Source organism: Pleurodeles waltl, chromosome 7, assembly GCF_031143425.1.
Source record: "Pleurodeles waltl isolate 20211129_DDA chromosome 7, aPleWal1.hap1.20221129, whole genome shotgun sequence".
In the NCBI taxonomy this organism is placed as follows: Eukaryota; Metazoa; Chordata; class Amphibia; order Caudata; family Salamandridae; genus Pleurodeles; species Pleurodeles waltl.
In genome coordinates this window covers 1114482527-1114508562 of record NC_090446.1, presented here as the reverse complement: position 1 = coordinate 1114508562, position 26036 = coordinate 1114482527, and the positions used below count along the sequence as shown (strand labels likewise).

Here is a 26036-nt window from a genome sequence, read left to right as displayed (position 1 = left end):
CAATTCATTCACTCTGCCAACCAATGGGCGGCTTGTTGTATTTGGGAAACCAAGTAGTACCATTCTGTCTGTGGGACCGCCAGCCCCCACCCCCCTCGAGAGTTGGCAAGCGCAAATGTTCCCGAGTCACTCTGCATCTGCCCCCGCTCCAGATCAGTTTTGTGAGCAATGAGTGCAAGCATCAAAACACTGCTCTTGGCGACTGCCCCAAAATAACTACCTATAGGACCACAATCCTAGACGTGACTATAGCTACTCACCTACATACCGAATTACCTTGCTTCCTGGCATATACCCTCCTAGGGTTACCCAATGAGCTTGTATTCTATCTTAAATCACATCAGGGTCGCTAGATAGGACTAGCCCTTAATGCAGCTCTGCATTAAGGGTCGGGCCAAGACAGTTCCACATTTTTGTCTCTGCAGTTTCATGGGGAGGGTAGGGTGAGTTGGGGAGTGTTTGGTATGATTTTGTTCTCGTTTACTATCATTTCTCACAACAGGCGACACCCTGGTCGTGCTATTAATTCACAATATTTTTCTTATCGAAATGCCAACAAAGCGATTTGAACCATAAAATGGGCTGCTGCATGTGTAAAGGCCAAACGTGAAAGTGCAAACAAGCCAACTGTCATAGCCTACCATGTTTATGGTTATTTTCAATGTCACTGAATGTCTAATCTGAATGTCAATTGCTGTTAACGGAAAATTCACACAATGTACCACTGTCCAAGAACTAGCTCAAATGTATTCTATGCTTTCCAGATACTTTAAAGGTCACCAGGTCAATTGTCAATTATCAGCTTTGCATGATCAAAGCCTAGGGGCCGATTTAGACATCCTCAGGAGACCCGTTTGTCCGCTAGGGTGACTGAGTAAATTACTCCATCGTCCTGCTGGAAATGCCACCCACCAAATTTAGAAATGACTGCCATCACAGTAGTTCCTGCCAATGATGATTTTTTGCAGTTTGTTGCAGGGATCTTTCACCATCTTTTAGAAAATAAAAAGGATAATGCTTTCCTCATCATGGGTATTGCCTCCCATGGTGAAGGCTTTTTTGTTTTTTACTGTCCCTTACTGCCAGGGTTTTCCTGTGGGTGACGGGCATACAAAAATGACCTTATGGCCATCCATCCTAATTGGGTAGATGGAAATGTATAGCCAATTATTCAACGGCTCTCACTACGTCAGGCCACAGGAGAAGTTTGGTTACATGGTCGATGGAGTAGTCACCACCGTAACCAAACCTATGGTCCACCCGCACTTAAACTGAGTGGGTGGAACCACTGTGTTGGAGGAGAGGGAACTCTGTCATCATTGGGGCACAGTTCCCTATCTGCCAACATCTAAATTAGCTCTTTAGCCTGTAAAGCACCACTCCCCTTCACACCTGGACACACAAATGAGCCAAGAACACAGAAGCGACTGGAAAACATACTATTGGCTGGATGGACAGCAACAAAGCACTTTCTTAGCCACTGAAGGACAAACCTGATGGAATAGACTCCTGCAATTTAAACAGGTTTGTTTTATTTCCTAATAGGGTTGCAATTTCTGCACCACATAGCCTGGAAATGGAAACAGAATTGCTATGGGCTTGTCATTCACATGTTTATAAAGTTGTTGTTTGTGCACAGATGGAGCAATCTTTAAAACTTCATGCACAGCTAGTGATGGTCACGTTAAACCTTATCTGGATACTTTGAACCTCTGAGAATATCTGTCTTCATTTGGGAAGCTGTGGCTACTATGCACATAGTTTTGTAAGGCACTGACTTCTTATAGTCCTGTGGGACCTTTGCAACAGTTAAATACACTCCTCAACTTGCTGGCTTCAGATTTGGAGCACATCCCATTTGGGGATCCAGATGAAGTATCCTTAAGAGGCCCAGACTGAAAATCAAGGCTCCTCCACAAAATCAACATGGTGAGCAAAGCTGGGAACCAGAGCTTCAACATGTGAGAGCAAGAAAAGCACTGCCTTTTGAGAGCCCAGGTAGCTCTGCATCTTGAATGTGGATGCAACTGAGAAAAGCAATTTTCACCTGGGGCAGTTAACTCTAAATTCAGGTTTGCAAATATGCTCTATCTAGATACCTCTAAACAAATTCCTTGCTGAAATTTTAAGAGCACAAAATGCTGGGGTATATCTAGCGTCAGGATTCATAAGATATCAAGAAGCTGTGGATAGAAGAAATCTCCACTGGCACCCCTTTGTGGCCAACAAACAGTTTAAATGCATACTAATACATTTCAAATGTGGACAAGGCCAAATTCTGCTTTCGCTACAGAAAAATACATCTCCCAATCAAACGAGATTGTTATGATTAGAAGAATGAATGTGTGGTCTTTAAAACCATCTTATCTCGAAATTGTTTAAACTGAGCACACAGTGATCATATCCCTGGAATTAATGCACTAGCAAGATTTGCCTGGAGCCTTATTATTGCTAATTCAAAAGAATGTGTAAGGCTCCTCTGTTTTAATATTTTTCTTTATGTGAGAACATCACCTTTATTAAAAAGTGATTTATATTGTGATATATTAATGGCGTAATTTCACCACATCTTAAGATGATATACTCAAAATGCTCACTCTCCGAGATCCTGGCATTGATTTTCTAGTTTCTACATAAGTTATTCCCTTGTTCATGCTACCATTTCCCATTTGTTTTCAAGCTCTAGTTCTCCAAACACCCCAGCAGCACCTGCTACTTCTACCTAGCTAAATGGTTCTAGTCCAAGCTGGTTTTCATGCCTTTGCTGTTTCTGAAGCCCAGTCCATCATTGTGCAGAGGATTGTGTTTTCACTGCCTTGAGATACGTTGCGTTGTGTGTGCACTTTTCTATTGCTTTTGCTTCTTTTCTTGCAGATGGTTGTGAATGCTTATCATTTATATCTCTGTTTCAAAGGCCATCGCCAGCCCTTACCAAATATGAATCTCGAGAATCTCGAGTATCCAAGAGTAAAGCACCAAAAAAAGTCGAGCACCATGAAGACGGGCATTGCCACTACAGACTCAGGAAACGTGGTCAGGTCACTATGAGTCACACACATATGTGTCAAGCCACAAAGAGTACAGCAAGACAGAGGCAAGTACTAGCTACTCACCCCTTTGACGAGCATCACACAGGCAAGCAGAGGCAAGCACCACAGATTGATGTACCACAGACTCAGGCATAAGACAGAGAGGGGCCTATTCCCCAGAGTCAAGCATCATACAGGTAAGAACCACAGAGGCACACAGACCAGGACTACAGACCTATATATGGGATTGCACTACCAGCAGTTACAAATAATATTGTTGCATTATTTTACAAGGTGCGTGTCTCACCCTGGAATCTGCATTCCATGGCTCTTATAGCGAAGAGCAAGGGAGATGTTTTTAATTAGTTGTCAAGAGGTATGCCACAACAGACCTGCAGAATGTATACTTCTCTGTATTTGATGGCTATGGCCCCTATCTTACAGGACCTCACTTAAGCTTTCTTGCTTCCAAGGGAAAGGATATTACCACCCAGTGTCCCTGCGGGCAATGTATTGAAAAAATAAAAATAAATACCTTTGTTTTTTAAGAGGCTATATGGTGAGGTGTGGAAAGACGGTAAAAAGAGGGCTGACATTGGAATATGCCATTTTTAACCCTTCTTTTTTATTCTATTAAGTTTTGCAGATTCGTGACAAACAAAACATTAAGGGCGAGTTACTAAACAAAAGGAAAAGACAGTAACAGAGACTTGCACCCACATTGCCTCTGCATTATAGACATCATAAAGCACAAGAGCTGGCACATTTCACCCACTAGTTATATACGTTAGTCAGCCATATATCAACATTATCTTATTCTATTGAAGCTTGTGACATGGGTTTATGGCGAGTCTCTTCACCCGCGTGCACTATGAGATAAGTTGTTAAAGGCCCCCATATATATTTTTGGTGTCTACGTTTTTGGTAGTCCCTCTGCATATAATTTCAATTACATTTTACAGTAAGACATATCGTGTAACCAGCTGTACATCACAGGCTTCCTCTTACTACTCCAATGGAGAGCTACAGGGCGCTTCGCCAACAATAAAGCTCCCGATGCAAAGCGCCTCCAGCGGGCGAAACATTTTGTATTGATCGCAATAGGCATTCTACAGGATCACATGGTATTTGTTCTGACAGCATTTCAGTCAAAGCCTCTGCAACTTGAGTCCAAAACTCCAGCACCGCCCTGCAGTGCCGCGCCATATGTAGAACATCAGCATCATCTTCGCCGCAGCGTTTACATTTAGCATCTGCTCTTAGACCATAATTGCGTAACCTCAATTGATGGAGACATTTTAGGTGTATGATCCTCAAGTTCCAGTTTGCAGTTAGTGTGTGTAATTGTGCACGGCAGAATGCCCACTCCGCCTCACCTCTCTCCCCACCGCTTCACTCCATTTCCCACGAGCACCATCGGATGTCAATGGTATGTCAGATTGTGCTGCTTCATACAGTTTAGTGGTCCGATGATGTCATGAGTCACTAGTGAGTGCCATCTGCAGGGCCGTCAGTGTAGCAGGAGCCTGTGGGAAAGAGACATACAACCTACGCATGGCAGTGATGACCTGATGTATGTGAAGCGGAGTCCCGGTACTGGGCAACTCGTCTCGTCTACTGGCTACTTGTCTGGGGCTACAAAGTTCCCATTTGGGTATACATCCCCCCATGCTCTGCAGACCAACCCGACGAAGGGATGTAAGTGCAGATACTTCTTGTGTGGGCGTAAAAGCCGGATGATGATCGAGAGGGAGTGCTGGTGCATATAAGGACAATTTCCCCGTTATTCTACCGAGTTTCTGCCACGCATGTGTTGTGGATCGTACCGTGTGTATTTCTGTCCACGGGATTACCTCCCAGGCATGCGTCAGTGCAGCACTGGATCGTCAACGTCGTGCTCAACTGTGAAATAAGGGACATATTCATGTTCTCTAAACCAGTAATATGCAAACTGAGCTTCCGGGCAGAGGTAATACAAATACAAATCTGGAGCTTTGAAGCCACCCCTGCCATTTGGAAGCGTTAATATGTTCCAACTGATCTGCAGTTATTTCCCCGGCCATATCAAAGTCAGCAACGAGGACAAAGTGCATTAGTGTTTTATTGGAATATTAATAAAAAGATACAAGAATCTCGGAAGGACCACCATTTTTGGTAGTGCGATCCTATCTGCTAGCGAAAGCAGAAGTCAATTCCAGCGGGAGATTTGGTCCTCAAGTTTGGATATTGCCTTGCCGTAATTATGCTGCAGCACTAGTGTGGGATCCCAATGAACCCAGGCACCCAGATAGTTAACGGGCTCCACATCCCACTCCAGCAAGAATTCAATGGAACACGAAGAGGTATTTCGTATGAGCGGGACTATAATGGATTTGGAACACTTAATACCCAACCCTGCATAGTACTCAAATCTAATATATTCCCGGATGCTCGTGGACAGATGGCTCGAGGGGTCTCCCACGTACGCCACCATGTCAGCTGTGTATAAGGAGATGCCTATAGGACGCAGATGGAACCGCAGTGCCGCATATCTTTGTCTAATAGCTAGACGTTCTAGTGTGATTGCGTATAACAGGGGTGACAGAGACCATCCCTGTCTCATTCCCCTACCCAGCAGGAACACATCCAAGTTATGGCCGTTAACTCTGACCCGCCCCTCTTGGAGCGTATATAATAATCTAATCCAGCGCATATACTCTTCTGACATCCCATCAGAGACATAGGGGGTCATTCCGACCACGGAGGGCGGCGGGTGCCGCCCGGCGGGCGGAGACCGGCAAAAGACCGCACCGCGGTCAAATGACCGCGGCGGTCATTCTGACTTTCCCACTGGGCCGGCGGGCGACCGCCAAAAGGCCGCCCGCCGGAGCAGCGGGAAAGCCCCAGCAAAGATGAAGCCGGCTCCGAATGGAGCCGGCGGATTTGCTGAGGTGCGACGGGTGCAGTGGCACCCGTCGCGATTTTCAGTGTCTGCCAAGCAGACACTGAAAATCTTGCTGGGGCCCTGTTAGGGGGCCCCACGACACCCGTTCCCACCAGCCTTACACCGCCAGGAACAGGCTGGCGGGAAGGAGGATTCCTTTGGCCAGGGGAAAACCGGCGGGAAACCGCCGGTTCCCCTTTTCTGACCGCGGCTTTACCGCCGCGGTCAGAATTGGCCAGGAAGCACCGCCAACCTGTTGGCGGTGCTTCCGTGGTCGTTGGCACAATGACCGCCAGGGTCAGAATGACCCCCATAATAGTTAACATGAACTCCCACCAATAGAATCAAATGCTTTGATGGCATCTAACAGAACTGCCGTGGCTTGTATATTGGGATCCAAATGATGGAATAGTGCAAATACCATGTGCAGGTTATGTGCTGTTGAGCGTGATAGTATAAAGCCAGATTGGTCTGGTAGGATTAATAATGGAAGAAGCGGCTGTAATCTATTCACAATAATTTTCGCCAGGATCTTCACATCTATATTTATAAGAGATAGGGGTCGATATGATTCACAACGCTTTGGGGGCTTATCCGGTTTTAGCAATGTGACTATTAATGCATCTCTAAGCCATGCGGATAAGATTCCTTTCTGAGAAGCTCCAGCATACATATTATGAAGGTGAGAAGCCACTGTATCAGCATATTCCTTATAACTCCAGACTGTCTAACCCTGGTGCTTTCCCACTAGGGAGGGATCTTATGGCCTCTTTGACATCATCTATTGTTATTGGTTGCCGCAGGTACTTGCACTGCCCTTGAGATAGCCAGGCTAAAGTAATATAATCTAAATATTCCCTTATTTCAGACGTGGAAGCTGTGCAACACACCTTAAAAATTTCAGAGTAAAATTTCAGGAACTCTGATAGGATCAAGGGATTGTCATAGCACTCATTATTATATGATGCAATAATTTTCATCACCGAACTTTGCTCCTTAGGGCTTCCCAATTTGAGGGCCAGATTATGCCCCGGCTTTCTCTCTCTTCTCCATATGCTTGTGTTACATGCCGTTGTGACAGGAACCGGGCCTCCTGCTCAGCTGCATCATTGAACTCAGTAATAGCCTTGTGAATTTTAGCAAGAGCAGGCAAACACAGTGCCTCCTCGTATTCCAGTTCAAGAGATCAGAGCCGGGCCTCAATGTGAAGGATACAGCAGCGGAGCGCTCTCAGTACCCCAGATTGCATACTAATACATACCCCACGAATCGTGACTTTGAAGACCTCCCAGAGTGTATTGCATCCCGCTAATGAACCCTCATTTTTGGCAAAGAAGTCACAAATTGCAGTTTGTACCCCGTCATGAAAGACATCATCTAATAACTGTCACCCTAAAGCGCCAGGCAGAAGATATAGGTGTTACTCCTAGCAGCTCCGGAGCAGAACTAGAGAGAGATCGGATAGGATTTTAGGAAGGTTCTCAACTCCCACCATCCATGTACACGCTTCTCGTAGTATCACCCAGTAATCTATCATTGTCCAGGTGCCATGGACTGAAGATGTAAAGGTGCCCTACCGTGACGCAGGATGCCTTAACCGCTAAGCATCTACCATGCCATAATCCCCCTTTCCCTCCTTCATTGCAGTGGCTGCTCTCTTGTCTTGACTTCCCACCTAAGAAGATCTATCAATTGTGGAATCTAAACCAGCAGCGGCTCCTCCACTATGGCAAAGGAGCGTCGCCTCTCCGCCAGCAGCAGCCGCTGCAAATCTTTAACAACAAAAGGATAATAAACTATGTTTATTATCTTCATTGTTAAAGGTGCGGGCCATGGGGGATGAAACTGGATGAGGGGAGTGCACTGTGCACTCCCCTCAGTGCATGTGTGTTTGGCCGGCCATCTCTGGCTGGTCAAACACACATGCGCACTGTGCTCTCTCCAGCTCGGCACTGTACTGCCGGGCTGGAGAGAAAAGGCACAGGCTCCCAGTCTGCCTGTGGGCGCCCTGGCTGTTTGCTCCCAGCCAATCCTAACGCTGCTCTGAGCAGCATCAGGATTGGCCACAGGGCAGGCTGGGAGCCTGTGCCTGCTAAGAGGATGGAGGAGAGGCAGCGCAGTGCTCAGGTAAGTTTTTTAAAAATTATTTTTATATGAATAATATTACCCCCCGCCGTGTGCCACCCCACCCCTTGTAACCCCCACGAGCTGTGACTGATCTAAACATATATTCATGTTGCCCCTCTCCCCCATAGGATTATAGATGCAGGTAGAGCATGCAATTTATTCCACACGGATGTGAAAAAACTTGGGACATCTGTATTGGGTGCATATGTATTTACCAAGACCAGATGTACACGTACAGTCTTTCTTGTACCACAGCTAGTCTACCCTGATCATCCACCTGGGAGTGTGTTATTGTGAAGGGAATCCTTCTTTTTATTAATATGAGGACACCACGTGCATAATTGGAACAAGAGGAGGCCACCTTTTGCACAGCCCATCTTGTCCCCAATGCTCCTTCTCTATGTTGTGTTAGACAGGTCTCCTGGAGTAGTGCAATATGGATGTTGTGTCTATCAAGATAATTAAAAACTAGTCTTATCTTGTGCAGATTATTGAGACCTCGTACATTCCAGGAGATTAAATTTACACAACCCCCTATGTGACTGATATGAACATTCTGACCCTATGTGTGGCAGTGCACCACCTCTCTTTTGGTGCTCTGTATAAATGTCCCATATTCGTAATCAATGTATACGTGTGGTGCATTAACAGTAAACAAAACCTCTCCCCCACCCACTTTAGCATCACAACATTGCCAAAGACATTCACACTCATATCCAACAATAACATACTTGGCATTAAACAACTATGAATCAAAATCAGAATAATTTTCAGGAATCGCACCATTTGGATGCTCCTTTTTGCGGAATGACCATGGGGGTCCCAGATCTCCAGGTGTCCGGAGGTGGCCAGGAAAGAAGCTGTAATACATCTGTGACTGAATTAGTTAGTACTACAGGGCTACACCATCTTTTACTGCAACATCATCAGGGAGTCGTCACGCTATCAAAACAAACATATTCATAATCTTTTTTAGAAGCCTCAGGTGGTTTTGTGACAGTTTAAGTCTCCTCTTCCGCCCCCACAGAATCTGCAAGATGTTCATGTTTCCGCTGCTTAATTTTCTGGAGGAATTCCTGCACAGCCTTCGGGGAGGTTAATATGTGCTGTTTCCCATGATATTCCACTCGAAGCCTCGCTGGATATAGCATGGCGTAGTCCAATTCTGCCTTCTGAAGTTGTTTTTTACTGCTGCAAATTCTTGCCGGGCTGCTTGGATGGCAACAGTGAAGTCAGGGTGAAATGCTATCTGGTTGCCCTGATAGGTGACAGTTTTATTTTTTGCAAGCCAATTGTAGCATCGTATCTCGGTCCTGATAGTTTAGTAGTCTAGCTATTATGGGTCTGGGCAGTGCCCCCGGTGGAGGTCTAGCCATGAGAGATTGATGCGCCCACTCCACCACCAACAGGGGGGAAAAGCCTCCATTGTAAATACTGAGCGGAGTATTTCCTGTATGTATGTCTCCATTTACCCCACATGTGTAGACTCGGGCAAACCTATAATCTGCAGGTTGTAACGCCTCGAGCGGGCTTCTAAATCTTCGTTCTTTGCTTGAACAACATCCACTACCTTCTCCATGTTCAGACTTTTAGTGCATATTGTCTGGAGGTTGTCTTCCGTAGTTGATATTTGCTGCTCCACTTCTGTGACGTGTGCAGCTTGTAGGTCCATTTTGGCGGCCATTTGATCCATGCACTGATTGAGCTTGTCCATTTTTTCATCTATGGACTGCAAGCTGGTCTGCATTGCCAACAGTGTCTTTTCTAGCAAGGGCGATACAGTAGCGCCCAGTGCTTGCTCTCCCACTGGGTTTTCCTCCTGTGTAGTTTTTGAAGGAGTCCTGGGCTCAAAGGGCAGTCAGGTTTGCCCTTTATCTGCTTTCCCCATTCCATATGCAGGGTATAGTTAGATGAAGAGAAGTGGTTTAATGAGTGATCATATGGGTCAAAAGAACCACTTCCAGCTGGTGTATCTCACTCCTCAGCGAGGGGAGGAACCCTCTACAGCCATCTATTTGAACTGAGTGCCTCCTGGCCTCGTGGTCACAACAGGCATAGATTGCGGTTAGTGCTATCTTATTAGAATTTACCAGCGTCTGCTTAGCATGGCAGCATGCTATTCTGTCCGATTTCGCTCTACAGCCACAAACAATGATAGAACAGCATCACCTAGTGTGCACAGTTCAGTAAGCATACATTAGGCCAAAAAGGAATCCTAGTTATGCACTCATCGCATCCTCACAGTCCAGAATTTGCACTCTCTTATCTGGGACTCCCGACACCCGTCTTCCCACTGCAATTATAGTGCCCCTCCTTTCCAAGCCCAGCGTTTCCCGGGCAGTCTACTAATCCAGGGCCAAAGGCCGCACAATGGCCTCATTCACTGCAATCTGCCCAGTTTCTCTCCCTCTCTCACTCGGCCAGGTGTGTCTGCCGCTAGCGTCAATATTTCCCTCATCTCACGACAGTCAGCACCCAGCAGCGTCACTGCCTGCTGTCGGCTCACGACCTCCAGGAGTTAGGCTTGCCCCAACGGGGCTCCAGCTCGCCTCCCATCTGGGGCCTTCCCTCTGTGCTGTGGCTCTGTTTGCCGCATCACCAGCACTCGGCAATCCGCTCACCCTGCCGATCTTTCAGCAGCGGTGTGACCCCACTGTTCAATGGGGGCTGCCTAGTAACATAATACAATTCGGGCTTTAGATGTTTGGATTTTGGGCAGCCCCAGTGTGTGGCCATCTTGCTCTGGATCCCAGCCATGCCCCCATGCCATTTGTAACCCTAAGTATTTTGGCAAGTGATTTTACACTGGCATGAGATAGCAGATAAGCCTAGTGTGCCTGGGCAGAAAGAGCCTTATGTTAGAGGGATACAGATCCCAATAAGAAGTTTCTGGTTCTGGCTTTTTTAAGCCTTTCCTTCCCTGTGTGTGACATGAGTGGGAATGTGAGCTAAGACACTACCCATAACCAGCATGTTATTGATGACCTCGCTAAAATTGTTACAGTAAAAATGGGTTATCTTAGTTACAGTGAGAATTATGTAAAATGTAGTCTGATTACCTCTTACTTCAACCAACTAATAAATTGGGTTTAAAATGAAATAGGTCAGCTGTCACTGCCTTCAGTATTAACTTCTTCAAGGCAGGTAATAATTTCCACCTCTAATCTGGTGAAGAAACATAGCATAGTGAGATATATTATCCTACCCAGATTTCTGTGACGGAGCTGTGCACCTACGCATAGGTACAGTTGTTTTTCATAACCCACAGCCTTAGATCAAGTCCTGATATGGTTTAAGAACCTACAACTAGAGAAATGTAGTTTATCTCCTTCAAGAAAGAGAAGGACAGCCTCTCCCAAAATGCAACTTTATTATTAAGGAACTATGGGGGTCATTCCGACCCTGGCGGTAAAAACCGCCAGGACCGCGAATGACGGAAGCACCGCCAACAGGCTGGCGGTGCTTCCTGGCCCATTCTGACCGCGGCGGTAAAGCCGCAGTCAGAAAACCGTCCGGTGGTTTCCCGCCGGATTTCCCCCGGCTGGGCGAATCCGCCAGGGCAGCGCTGCAAGCAGCGCTGCCCAGGGGATTCTGACCCCCTTCCCGCCAGCCTGTTTCTGGCGGTTTTCACTGCCAGGAACAGGCTGGCGGGAATGGGTGTCCTGGGGCCCCTGGGGGCCCCTGCACTGCCCATGCCTCTGGCATGGGCAGTGCAGGGGCCCCCTAACAGGACCCCAGCCTGCTTTTCACTGTCTGCCTAGCAGACAGTGAAAAGCGCGACGGGTGCAACTGCACCCGTCGCACACCTGCAACACCGCCGGCTCCATTCGGAGCCGGCTTCAGTGTTGCAGGCCCCCTTCCCGCTGGGCCGGCGGGCGCTAACATTGTTAGCGCCCGCCGGCCCAGCGTGAAGGTCTGAATGCCGTCAGCGGTCTTTTGACCGCGGAGCAGCCAATTGGCGGTTCCCGCCGCCCGCCAGAGTAGGAATGAGGGCCTATGTGTAAAGATCTTTTGTAACTGCTGAATCAGAAAGGTGTAATTATTTAACAAGATTTGTTTCCAACACCAACCATGCTTTCTTGTGAAGCATTGGAAAATTCATTTTCTTAAAAAAGCACCGAGCTCTTGATTTAAAAAAAAATTGATCTATCTCCTTCGGGACAATGTACACTTGGTGAGCTCTTACCAGACGGTAAAATTAAGATTTATACATTCAGTTTGGTTTCTCAATATACTTCTTTTTTTTTTTATCTTCAAATAAGAGAATCTGTAAAAGAAAAACTCAGCAGTGTTATAGATTAATAGATCCATCCTTTCAGTTGTAAAATTAGTAAAACAGAACTGGTTAGTATTTCAAAGATGAACAAGAAATAAATAGGAAAAACAAAATCTTTTTTGTACTGCGTGAAAAGTACATTGTTCCAGAAGCTGGCTAAAGTGTGTAAATCTTGCCAGAATACTTGTTAATTGTACCGACTTGCACAGTTTCTAGGTGAATTTCTTCTTCTAAGGAGTCTCAAAGAGACTTAGGGCCTCATTATGAGTTTGACGGTCCAACCGCAGGACTGCCAAACTCGCAAGGAGGACACCACCGCCATGGCAATGAGGTTCCCCCAGAATATTACAATGTTTCCACTGTGCTGACCGGTGGAAACATTGTAATATGCGTTCCCGCCGGGCTGACCGGCAGGAACAGTGTTAATTTTTTTAATTGTAATCTTTTGTAGAGTAGCTTAACCCAAGTACAGCTGGACAATTCCATGCTGAATGGCCTTTAGCAAGGATGGAAGTACGCCCTCCTTCTGGAGAGTCAAATATGTGGCTTTCATGAAAGTGAGAAAATACTCTTACTCATGGACAATACTTTTTAACTAGGGAGATTCTGGTTGAGACAATGATAATCTATGTCTTTGGATGCTACCATTGCTCTCTAGTAACCCTGTATCTGTATCAATCTCCCATTACTGCTTATCTTGCTAGTACGCACCATATGTGACGGTGAATTATTCTCAGAAATAAGCATGTGATACCAATAATGTTTAGGTATATACCGTTAGCTTATTTCCTTATTTGTTGGTTTTCCTCTCATTTTACCGTAATACAGGATCGTTGTAAGGAAATGTCTCCTTGGCATGGTTACCCCTTGACTTTTTGCCTTTGCTGATGCCAAGTTATGATTTGAAAGTGTGCTGAGGCCTGCTAACCAGGCCCCAGCACCAGTGTTTTTTCCCTAAAACTGTACCGTTGTCTCCACAATTGGCACACCCTGGCATCCAGGTAAGTCCCTTGTAACTGGTACCCCTGGTACCAAGGGCCTTGATGCCAGGGAAGGTCTCTAAGGGCTGCAGCATGTCTTATGCCACCCTGGGGACCCCTCACTCAGCACATGCACACTGCTTGCCAGCTTGTGTGTGCCGGTGGGGAGAAAATGACTAAGTCGACATGGCACTCCCCTCAGAGTGCCATGCCAACCTCACACTGCCTATGGCATAGATAAGTCACCCCTCTAGCAGGCCTTACAGCCCTAAGGCAGGGTCCACTCTACCACAGGTGAGGGCATAAGTGCATGAGCACTATGCCCCAACAGTGTCTAAGCAAAACCCTAGACATTGTAAGTGCAGGGTAGCCATAAGAGTATATGGTCTGGGAGTCTGTCATACGTGAACTCCACAGCACCATAATGGCTACACTGAAAACTGGGAAGTTTGGTATCAAACTTCTTAGCACAATAAATGCACACTGATGCCAGTGTACATTTTATTGTGAAATACACCCAGAGGGCATCTTAGAGATGCCCCCTGAAAACATACCCGACTTCCAGTGTGGGCTGACTAGTTTTGCCAGCCTGCCACACACCAGACATGTTGCTGGCCAGATGGGGAGAGTGCCTTTGTCACTCTGTGGCTAGTAACAAAGCCTGTACTGGGTGGAGGTGCTTCTCACCTCCCCCTGCAGGAACTGTAACACCTGGCAGTGAGCCTCAAAGGCTCACCCCCTTTGTAACAGCGCCACATGGCATCCCAGCTAGTGGAGATGCCCGCCCCCTACGGCCACGGCCCCACTTTTGGCGGCAAGGCCGGAGGAGATAATGAGAAAAACAAGGAGGAGTCACTGGCCAGTCAGGACAACCCCTAAGGTGTCCTGAGCTGAGGTGACTCTGACTTTTAGAAATCCTCCATCTTGCAGATGGAGGATTCCCCCAATAGGATTAGGGATGTGCCCCCTCCCCTCAGGGAGGAGGCACAAAGAGGGTGTAGCCACCCTCAGGGCTAGTAGCCTTTGGCTACTAACCTCCCAGACCTAAACACCCCCCTAAATTTAGTATTTAGGGGCCCCCAGAACCAAGCAAGATAGATTCCTGCAACCTGAAGACAAAGAAGGACTGCTGACCTGAAGCCCTGCAGAGAAGACGGAGACACCAACTGCTTTGGCCCCAGCCCAACCGGCCTGTCTCCCCACTTCAAGAAAAACTGCAACAGCGACGCGTCCCCCAGGGTCCAGCGACCTCTGAAGCCTCAGAGGACTACCCTGCATCTAAAAGGACCAAGAACTCCCGAGGACAGTGGCCCTGTTCCAAAGAAACTGCAACTTTGCAGCAAAGAAGCAACTTTTAAAGAGCACCCGTTTCCCGCTGGAAGCGTGAGACTTTCCACTCTGCACCCGACGCCCCCGGCTCGACCTGCGGAAAACCAACACTACAGGGAGGACTCCCCGGCGACTGCGAGCCTGTGAGTAGCCAGAGTTGACCCCCCTGGCCCCCACCAGCGATGCCTGCAGAGGGAATCCAGAGGCTCCCCCTGACCGCGACTGCCTGCTTCAAAGAACCCGACGCCTGGGAAACACACTGCACCCGCAGCCCCCAGGACCTGAAGGATCCGACCTCCAGTGCAGGAGCGACCCCCAGGTGGCCCTCTCCCTTGCCCAGGTGGTGGCTACCCCGAGGAGCCCCCCCCCCCTTGCCTGCCTGCATCGCTGAAGAGACCCCTGGGTCTCCCATTGAAACCTACTGCGAACCCGGCGCCTGTTTGCACTCTGCACCCGGCCGCCCCTGTGCCGCTGAGGGTGTACTTTTTGTGCTGACTTGTGTCCCCACCGGTGCCCTACAAAACCCCCCTGGTCTGCCCTCCGAAGTCACAGGTACTTACCTGCTGGCAGACTGGAACCGGGGCACCCCCTTCTCCATTGAAGCCTATGCCTTTTGGGCACCACTTTGACCTCTGCACCTGACCGGCCCTGAGCTGCTGGTGTGGTTACTTTGGAGTTGCCCTGAACCCCCAACTGTGGGCTACCTTGGACCCAACTTTGAACCCTGTAAGTGCTTTACTTACCTGAAAAACTAACAAATACTTACCTCCCCCAGGAATTGTTGAATTTTGCACTGTGTCCAATTTTAAAATAGCTTATTGCCATTTTTGCCAAAACTGTACATGCTATTGTGATGATTCAAAGTTCCTAAGATACCTGAGTGAAATACCTTTCATTTAAAGTATTGTTTGTAAATCTTGAGCCTGTGGTTCTTAAAATAAACTAAGAAAATATATTTTTCTATATAAAAACCTATTGGCCTGGAATTGTCTTTGAGTGTGTGTTCCTCATTTATTGCCTGTGTGTGTGTACAACAAATGCTTAACACTACCCTCTGATAAGCCTACTGCTCGACCACACTACCACAAAATAGAGCATTAGAATTATCTCTTTTTGCCACTATCTTACCTCTAAGGGGAACCCTTGGACTCTGTGCATGCTATTTCTTACTTTGAAATAGTACATACAGAGCTAACTTCCTACAATCGTTTTTTAAAGTTTGTTTTGGGTATTGCTTGCATATGTGCAATGCTTATGGATATAAAATATACATTTAAAAGCGCTCTGTCTTTGGCTTCTTATATCTTTGCTCTTTTCAGTCTTATATGTTCTCTTGCGGTGCTTATGGCCATTTAGACCAGTGAAGAATTAAAAATAAATAAAGTGGGGTAGGTTCAGACAGGATGTAACTTGAATTCCTTGCAGAAAGTTCAGCTTAACATCATTTTTTCACCCAGGATCACAAAACACAGTCCCAGTTCTTGCACTCAGGACCTGAAAGTATGTTCATAGACTCATGCAAAGCAACAAATGATACAGAATGTGAAAAGATGTTCATATCCAAATGTAACACCAACACCATCCTGCAATACTGTTCTTAACCCCACAATTCAACTCACACTTATATCATCATGAAGAACCAATCCTGCTCCCCAGATCAGAACACAGGACCACATGAATGTGTAAAACCACGTGTACTCCAGACATTCCACAGCACAGTCAATGAACATCATTCCTTCTCGAAGGATGTGAAAGCACATTCCTATTTGTGAATAACATTATTTTTGCTGCCATAATACTAATGCACGTACAGACCTTAATCTAGTGCTAACTGTCCTTGCTAGAATCCAACATTGTTATACAGGGAGTGCAGAATTATTAGGCAAATTAGTATTTTGACCACATCATCCTCTTTATGCATGTTGTCTTACTCCAAGCTGTATAGGCTCGAAAGCCTACTACCAATTAAGCATATTAGGTGATGTGCATCTCTGTAATGAGAAGGGGTGTGGTCTAATGACATCAACACCCTATATCAGGTGTGCATAATTATTAGGCAACTTCCTTTCCTTTGGCAAAATGGGTCAAAAGAAGGACTTGACAGGCTCAGAAAAGTCAAAAATAGTGAGATATCTTGCAGAGGGATGCAGCACTCTTAAAATTGCAAAGCTTCTGAAGCGTGATCATCGAACAATCAAGCGTTTCATTCAAAATAGTCAACAGGGTCGCAAGAAGCGTGTGGAAAAACCAAGGCGCAAAATAACTGCCCATGAACTGAGAAAAGTCAAGCGTGCAGCTGCCATGATGCCACTTGCCACCAGTTTGGCCATATTTCAGAGCTGCAACATCACTGGAGTGCCCAAAAGCACAAGGTGTGCAATACTCAGAGACATGGCCAAGGTAAGAAAGGCTGAAAGACGACCACCACTGAACAAGACACACAAGCTGAAACGTCAAGACTGGGCCAAGAAATATCTCAAGACTGATTTTTCTAAGGTTTTATGGACTGATGAAATGAGAGTGAGTCTTGATGGGCCAGATGGATGGGCCCGTGGCTGGATTGGTAAAGGGCAGAGAGCTCCAGTCTGACTCAGACGCCAGCAAGGTGGAGGTGGAGTACTGGTTTGGGCTGGTATCATCAAAGATGAGCTTGGGGGGCCTTTTCGGGTTGAGGATGGAGTCAAGCTCAACTCCCAGTCCTACTGCCAGTTCCTGGAAGACACCTTCTTCAAGCAGTGGTACAGGAAGAAGTCTGCATCCTTCAAGAAAAACATGATTTTCATGCAGGACAATGCTCCATCACACGCGTCCAAGTACTCCACAGTGTGGCTGGCAAGAAAGGGTATAAAAGAAGGAAATCTAATGACATGGCCTCCTTGTTCACCTGATCTGAACCCCATTGAGAACCTGTGGTCCATCATCAAATGTGAGATTTACAAGGAGGGAAAACAGTACACCTCTCTGAACAGTGTCTGGGAGGCTGTGGTTGCTGCTGCACGCAATGTTGATGGTGAACAGATCAAAACACTGACAGAATCCATGGATGGCAGGCTTTTGAGTGTCCTTGCAAAGAAAGGTGGCTATATTGGTCACTGATTTGTTTTTGTTTTGTTTTTGAATGTCAGAAATGTATATTTGTGAATGTTGAGATGTTATATTGGTTTCACTGGTAATAATAAATAATTGAAATGGGTATATATTTTTTTTTGTTAAGTTGCCTAATAATTATGCACAGTAATAGTCACCTGCACACACAGATATCCCCCTAACATAGCTAAAACTAAAAACAAACTAAAAACTACTTCCAAAAATATTCAGCTTTGATATTAATGAGTTTTTTGGGTTCATTGAGAACATGGTTGTTGTTCAATAATAAAATTAATCCTCAAAAATACAACTTGCCTAATAATTCTGCACTCCCTGTATATCATGACCCAGTTCTCAGGATGTTCATGTGCTCTGTGTTGTCCTAAAGTTGACTAGTGCATTCTCACTCTGAAACATCTTTTTTTCTGCATTCACTTCATGACTTCATGAACACTGTTACTCAAACTGCGCAGGGTATTGTACAACCTCAACTTCTTCTTTATGCTACGCGCCATAGAATGTATTAGAGAACAGAGCATTGTAATGCTTTGTCAATAGTCTGCATCTCAAACCCCAGATCAATTTTGTACCTGATAGAGAGAGATGATCGTAGCTCGACTTCCTACTGCTGTCAGAGAAGGACATAGGATCATCGTCTGAGCTGGATGGAGGCTCAATCCCCAAGGTCAACAAGGCCTTTTTTCTCTTCAGTATCCGGCTTCTAGTGAGGAGGGGGTCAGAGTTCAGGAGATCAGGGATGTCGAACATGCTGTCGCAAGAGGGCCATTGCTTCATATAGCTGTAGAGATATACATGTCAAGAAGATGAAACAATGACGATTTTATACAAAGTCGAGCAATGATGGCAGCTACTACCTGACCATACTTGCCAACATTTCCCCTGTATATGGGAATTGAAAGCAATAGGGATATGTAGATGATCTTAGATATTATGGTAAATACATTCTATGCGTTTATGGCTTAGTGGAAATGGCATCTGAAAAAAAAATTAGTCTCCACAGTGCCAGAGCCTGGCCACCCTAGTTCTAGAATGCAACACTTTGGCCCTCATTTTGACCTCAGCAGTCTTTTTTAAAGACCACGAGGTCCCGCCGGACAGAAGACCGCCAGTGTGACTGGTGGCGACCCTCCGCCATTATTTTGACAGAGAGCAGCCAGCAGCCATACTGGCGGTCGGCGGTGTAGTGGAGGCTGATCCTCCGTCACTGCCACGTCATTAGAGCACCGCCCACTGAATTATGCACCAGTATTTAGCGTGGTGTTGTTCTGGTGACGGAGTGCTGGTGGCGGAGCAGCCCCCATCGATCCCGTTCCCTCCCGGAGGACCACCGAAACAGGTAAGGTGATTGTCTGACAGAGGAGGGGGGTGAGGGGTGTTGTGTGGTGTGTGCGTGAATGGAGGTGTGAGTGTGAGTATTTAGAGGGGGTGTGTGGGTGCGTGTATGTTTGCGGGGGGTGTGATGTGTGTAGTGGGGATGTAACGTGTATGTATGTGTGCATGTGTGCTTGTATGTGCGCGTGTATGTGTGTGAGTAGTGTGTGTGTGAGTGAGTGGCGGGGTGGGGAGATCCCTATCAGTGCAAGGGAAGGAATTCCCTTGCATTGATAGTGCCTACCGCCATGGATTTCGTAGCGGTTCAAAATCCACAAAATCCATGGCGGTATGCGGGATTATGATCCCGGAGGCGGACTAGTGACGGCCGCCGGGCTGGAGACCATTGTCTCCAGCCTGGCCGTCGTTACCAACGTGGCGGACGGTGTGGGACATTGGTGGTTTGGCATGTGCGGTAATTACTGCCAGCCTGTTTGCGGTCCTAATGCCAACATTGCACCGTCTCCCAGGGTTGAAATGAGGGCCTTTGTGTAATTCTGCTACTGTGGTCCACAACAAAATTTGGCTAATTCAAAAAGATCAACAATGTATTAGTTTACATACTCAATAGGTAATATTTTCTCTAGAGAATGTCATGCATGGGGTTAGGATACCTTTAGGCAATAGAAGTACATTTGTGCTTATTTTTTAATCAATACCTATTTTGTGACTGGCTATTTTGAGTGTCAGTCCAATGTATATGCCAGAGTGTACATACATAACATAGGTTCATTTGCCCACCATTCTAGCATTCACATTGTCCTCCTTCAGACCTTATTACCTTTCGTTGTCCAGATTGATGGTATTGTCTGGGCTGCAGATGCGTTTCCTGCTCAGAAAAGACCCCTGAAAAGGAATGTTCAAAATGTGATTTGGTAAACAGTACACAAAAGAATGAAAATATAAATCACACATAGAGTCAGGAGGCTTATCAACAGAACCATAGCACCAACTCAGAGAATCAAGGCTTCAAAAACCCAGAGATCCATGATAACAACAACCACCAGAACTAAAACACACAACAATTAATGAAGGAAGGCATCAAAAACACACAGAATCAAAAAAGAAGAAGTTCTTATACACACAAGTCAACAAGATGAATCTCAAAGACCACTATCACAAAATGACACATAAAAACATACATGCCTCCCTGGAAAAGGAGCCTTTGAGAAGGACCTAACCCAAAAAAGTAAAAACACACATGCCTAGGAACAAGACCAATGAAGATATTTTCAAGGAACAAAGGGCCTGATTTAGATATTGGGGACGTGGTTCCTCGGTCAAAACTGTGGCAGATAACCTGTCCGCCGAAATCTAAATCCCATTGTATATAATGGGATTTAGATTTCAGTGCAAGGGTTACTTTGCCACTGTTGTGACAGAGTAACCCTTCTGCCATTTTTTTTAAATCAGGCCCAAAGTCGGGATAGGCACCGAAACTCCAGATCTAAGAAAATCAATTTAAGGAGCTGATATGTCTCATCTAGGAGACATGGTCAAATAAGCCACAGCATATTTTGCAGTTATGTCTTCAGAATAAATCCTGCCTCCCAGAAAACAGGAGGCAGGAATCAGGAGGTACCCAGATGAGCTGCACCACACACATACACAGCTCAATAATACTGAATGAATGTCACAATGAGTGGATACAGAAAACTCCATAATTGGAGGTGATTTCAAAGCAAAACACATGAAAAAGGGACTCAATTAAATTGTCAAGGAAATTAAAGACACAATCATTGCTCCAGCAATTGAATACTTATAAACAAAGCAAGAGAAGAAAGTGGAGACACTAGGGCCCGAATTTAAGAAATGTGGTGCTGCATCAAATGCAGCACCACCTTTTCTTCTGCCCCTTGGTGCCCCAATACCGCCACCATGTGTGCGCCATATTTAATATACGGCACACCATGATGCAGGATAGGGGCAATAGCGTCAACATTTTTGACGCTATTGGTGGACTGTGCAGGATTAGTGGCAACATTTTGGCGCTAATCCTGCAGAGTACATAGGGGCCCATTAAAAACAATGGTATGCCCCCTTTTATCGCCTGCTCTGTGCAGGCGTTAAAAATAGCCGCTAAAATGGTGCAGGGGAATTTCTTAGATTTCACTGTGCCATTTTTGCGGTCCCCCTAATGGGGGAACGCCCCCCCTTGTATACATTATGCCTGGCCCAGGCATATTGTGGCGCAAGGGGCTACAAGGTGCCGCAATGCATGCATTGCACCACTTTGTAAATATGGCGTGGCGAATTTGGCCTTGTTGGGCCACATTAGCATCATAAAAAATTAAGCTAATGTGGTGCAAGGAGGAGCTAGGCCCTCCTAAATATGGGCCTATGTGATGTTGGTGCGCAGAACAGATGGTGGGCATCTGCCTTGAATACAATACAAAAAGGCCTAATCACAAGTTTCGGGTTTAGCACCAGTAGAATCAGTTCTATGAGAGACTATTTCTTAACCTCCCATCTGTTTGGGAGCAGGTTGATGGAATGGAAGTCATATACTGACTAGAGAGCAAACACACCCCAGTCAGAATTAGGTACAGGGAACTGTCTCTTCACAACTGTGAGCAAAAAGCAAATCTAGACAGATTTATGATTACAAATGAACGCAGGTTAGGGTGGGGAGCAGTTGATGCGTAAAGTATGGCCGAATGACTGTCATTGGCCTAAGAAGGTGAACTGAAGGACATCATCATTAAACCAAAAGAAGAAACGTTTGCACAGCAAGGCCAAAGTCCATGTAGTAGACCTGACCATATCACTGCAGATTTTGAATCACTGGCAGAGGTGATGAGCCAGCAGTCTCCTAAATTCCAGCCATGTTAGCAGTCTAAGAGGAAGCAAGGAGAGGTGTGAAGTGCAAGTTTCCAATGTGTAACAAAAGTACTCTTTCCAACTCTAAAACACAACACATTTACAAAAGAAATGGAAAGCTGAGACCAGTGTGTAAAAAATCACATCAAGGAGTAAAAAGGATGACTCTGAGGTGAATCATTGATGGCTACTTAAAAAGACTCAAATAATTCTGGAAGATAATGAGAAATGAAACACAAAATGTCCAAATTATTGTCTAAGTCAAGTTTTACATTGAATCCTGGGCAGCTCATTTTGAAAGTAGCTTTGTAAAAGAAAACATAGAGCTCATATCACTGTAAGACCCTGGAGGCAAGGACAGATTTGTCCATGGACTTAAGGCAGAGGAAGCCCTCCTACTCAAACAACATCCAAACCTGGTAATGAAGGAAACAGTAGCTTACGCTATCTGGGATCTGAACTAGGAAAAGCACTGGGTCCCACATTTATCTCAAACAAGGTTTTCAAATGCTATGAGGTCTGAGAGAAAGTAGCATTTAGCGATTCCATCCTGACACCCTTCAGAAATAACTCATCATAGTTGTCACACCACCGTAGAAAGGCTGGCTGGCCGACTTAGGAAGGTGTAAACCTTTCAGCTTAATTTACGCCAAGGACAAGCTGTTCCCTAAAGTCATCTTGAAAACCATACAACCTTAACTGGAGAAATGTTAAGTAGTAGTTTATGTTCAAGGAGGGCTTGGATCTACCTTGAATTAGGTTTTAATCCTGAACTGAATAATTTACAATTTCTAGAAAAAAAACCAATTCTTGTATGTCTCCTTACTCAACTTTTCATTAGCCTTCAATTTGGTGGAGAGAGATTACAGGAGAGGCTAAGGAAGGAAGTCTTGGATTGTCACTTGATTGGGCTCCTTGAGCGAACTCATTGGTGACAGCAAGAGGGCAGTTTAGAATAGATTAGAAACTAACTTTGAAGTTTAAGACAAACAAACTAGTCAAGCAGGGGTGCCCTTATGGTCCCATATCTGTTCAAGCTATACACTAAGGACTTTCTTCCATTCTTACAAGATGTTCCTGCCTTTGATGGGGAGAAGAGTCCCTTTTTAGGGTTGAGCGCGCAAAGCACTCTGTCCCTGGTGTAATCTCTCTATGGGCTTTTAACCACGCCCATCTGTTTGGTTGGTTCATGGGTTTGCCTTTTCAAATTCGCTTAATTTAATTAGTGACAGGCATGCATACTCATGCCTTTTACGGTGTTTAGCCTGCCTTCGAGTGCACCAGCTAACTACTGAAAACATACGAGACTCCATGTTTTCGTATGGTTTCTGGACTACTTATTTTTTTTATTTCATAGGCAGCGTGATATCACTGGGCAGTAATCGAGCACTTTGCATTACATCAACCCTGTTACATGGATAATTGCACTTTTGTCGGTTACATGGATAATTGCACTTTTGCCAATACGTTTCACTGAGGGCAAACTTCTGTTTCCCTTTGTGTGTCAGCTTTGCTCTCATGGCGGCCATCAGCTCGCTTATGTGAAACTGTTTTACTTTTCCGTTTATGTGGCATAAAAAGTCCTGTTAGGAGTTTAAAACGCTAATAGCTCTAACTCGAGCAAACGCAAGACCTATTGCATTGCAAATGCTTGTTCTTGTATGTATATGTTTCAATGTTACTTGTCATAATGCTAAAAGCCTTACACAAATCACTGAAGAGGGATAAATTGGCTTTACAACATCAATGTCAACTTTATAATCAAGTCAAATGTAAAGGTCATTGTGTTGGGTTTGCAAACTATGACAAGAAGTAACAGTTTCAAGTTGGGCAGTACCTTCTGGAAAGACTGAAAACCTTCCAATATCTTGGTTTGAAAACAGATGATAACAACTTGTGGAAGGCACACCTCCAGAATGTGTCTGCACTAACTGAGATTTCAGTAAAGAACATTCTCTGCTTTTTACTTCAGACATAGAGCACAGATGGCTAAAATGTTGAGTAAATCTTTGGAGCTAAGGAAACCTTGACAGTGCGCCACAGAGCTGAAATGTGGGCCCTCAGCAACTGGCTGAATTCATTGGTATTGTCCAAAGGATGATGGGGAAGAAAGTCTTGTTACTGCCACAAGCAGCTAAGACTGCTGTATTGGAGGGCTGTTGCTATACATTGTTTCTGTGCAGCCAAAGCAGAAAAAGCAAAGACAGTTTGACTCAGCTATGCACTAAACTGAAAAATGCCAATATGGTCAGTAACCACTTGCAGGCCAGAAGACGGTGCAGTGCAACTCAGTAATTGGTGGAATAATGCTCTTACAAACTTCCAAGAAGGCCATTATAACAGGTATCCTAAACATGGATAGATGCTCTATAAATATGGTATGATAACTGATAAATGAATTCATATTATCATGTAAATGAAGCCTGACATATGTATTATCAACACATATTTAAGCAGATCTTGTACTGATACCTACTAGACATCAACATGCATTGGGATATAGTAACTAGTAAACCTTTTCCACTTGCTCCGTAGTAGGCTTCAGTGCAGGATCCCTGGCTTGTTTAGGAATGTTGAAACATTGTTTTGGAAGCTGCAAGTGATCATATTCTAAGCTTTCAGATGCGAAGTCGCTAAGTTCAAGAACTGTGGTTGTGGATGTAGCAGATTTTACAGGGATTGTTAAGTAAGAGCACAAAATTACAACCATAGCTGATAGGCCTGGGTGTAGCCATGAACATCCTTGCCATAGGGGCCTGGCACATCCTCCACAAGAAACTTGGAAGAAGAGGTAGTAGGGGAAATGCATATGCATAAGACTCTGACAAGTCTAACCATGACCAGTCCCAACTTATTAGTGATGTAGATAACTAATAACATAATAATAATAATAATAATAATAATAATAATAATAATAATAATAATTAAAAAAATTAAAATAATAATAATAATAACAACAATATTAATAATAATATAACATTGGTATTTTATGTTTTTTTTGTTATTTACAGATCTGTTTGTGGGGTCCCTCCTACGTGAAACAACTGTTTGAGAACACTCGTCTTGATTCCATTTGTGCTTTTGTGATGATTTCTACTCAATAGCTCTGCCAAATGGCAATCCCTGGTCAGGTGTTTCTGCCAGTAGGTGAATATGACTGTGCGCTTAAATTGTGCCTTCCTGGACAGCTGAAGATAGAGTGTTTTTCTCTATCTCTGAAAGCAATACATTGTTGTGTGTTATCCATAATCATTAACACTACTTTATTGTATAAAAGCTTCTGGAAAGCTTTGGGATTTAAAGTCACTGCTGTAAGCTTTAGTAAATTGATGTTTTGTTGGACATCTTTCACTGTCCACTTGCTCTAGTTAGTGAAGTCTTATACATGTGCTCACATGCTTCCTTCAATGTCATTATCAGTGGCAGCCGGTAGCTTTAGGAGGGAGGGGGGCAGGCGGGAAGCCCACACACACACACACACACTCATTCTTTCACACACACACACGCACGCACACATATCCATTAACAACACTCATAACATTCAAACATTCACGCACGCACGCACCAAACATTCATTAAAAAAGTTCACACTCATTCTTTCACACACACACATGCATGCACATCCATTAACAACACTCATAACATTCAAACATGCAAGCACGCACCATTCATTTTAAAACATCACACACACACACTCATTCTTTTACACACGCACGCACGCACATCCATTAACACTCATAACATTCAAACATGCAAGCACGCACTAAAATATTAATTTTAAAAGACCACACACACTCATTTTTTTACATACACATGCACGCACACACACACACAAATCCATTAACAACACCCATAACATTCAAACATGCACGCACGCACGCACCAAACATTCATTTTAAAACATCACACACACACTTACCTTCAGCCTCGGAGGTCCCAGGAGGGTTGGGACTACTGCCTTCCCCTCAGCCAATGAGGGAAGGCAGCAGTCCCAGCCTCGTCACAGAGTGGGATGGGGTCAGTGAGACTGCTGACCCCACGCCACTCTGTGACGAAGTGTCACTGATTGACAC

The 26036-nt window shown here is 45.2% G+C and overlaps 1 protein-coding gene across 1 annotated transcript in view; it reads right to left on the bottom strand.

Moving 5' to 3' along the window:
• Positions 1-26036, bottom strand: part of LOC138246998 (polycystin-1-like) — a 521270-nt gene that overhangs the window by 178000 nt on the left and 317234 nt on the right. The window contains exons 33-34 of the mRNA XM_069201747.1: positions 19925-19989; positions 18342-18550 (exon numbers count right to left, since the gene is read on the bottom strand). Of these exons, the coding sequence (XP_069057848.1) occupies positions 18342-18550; positions 19925-19989 (274 nt within the window). The remainder of the gene's footprint in view (positions 1-18341; positions 18551-19924; positions 19990-26036) is intronic.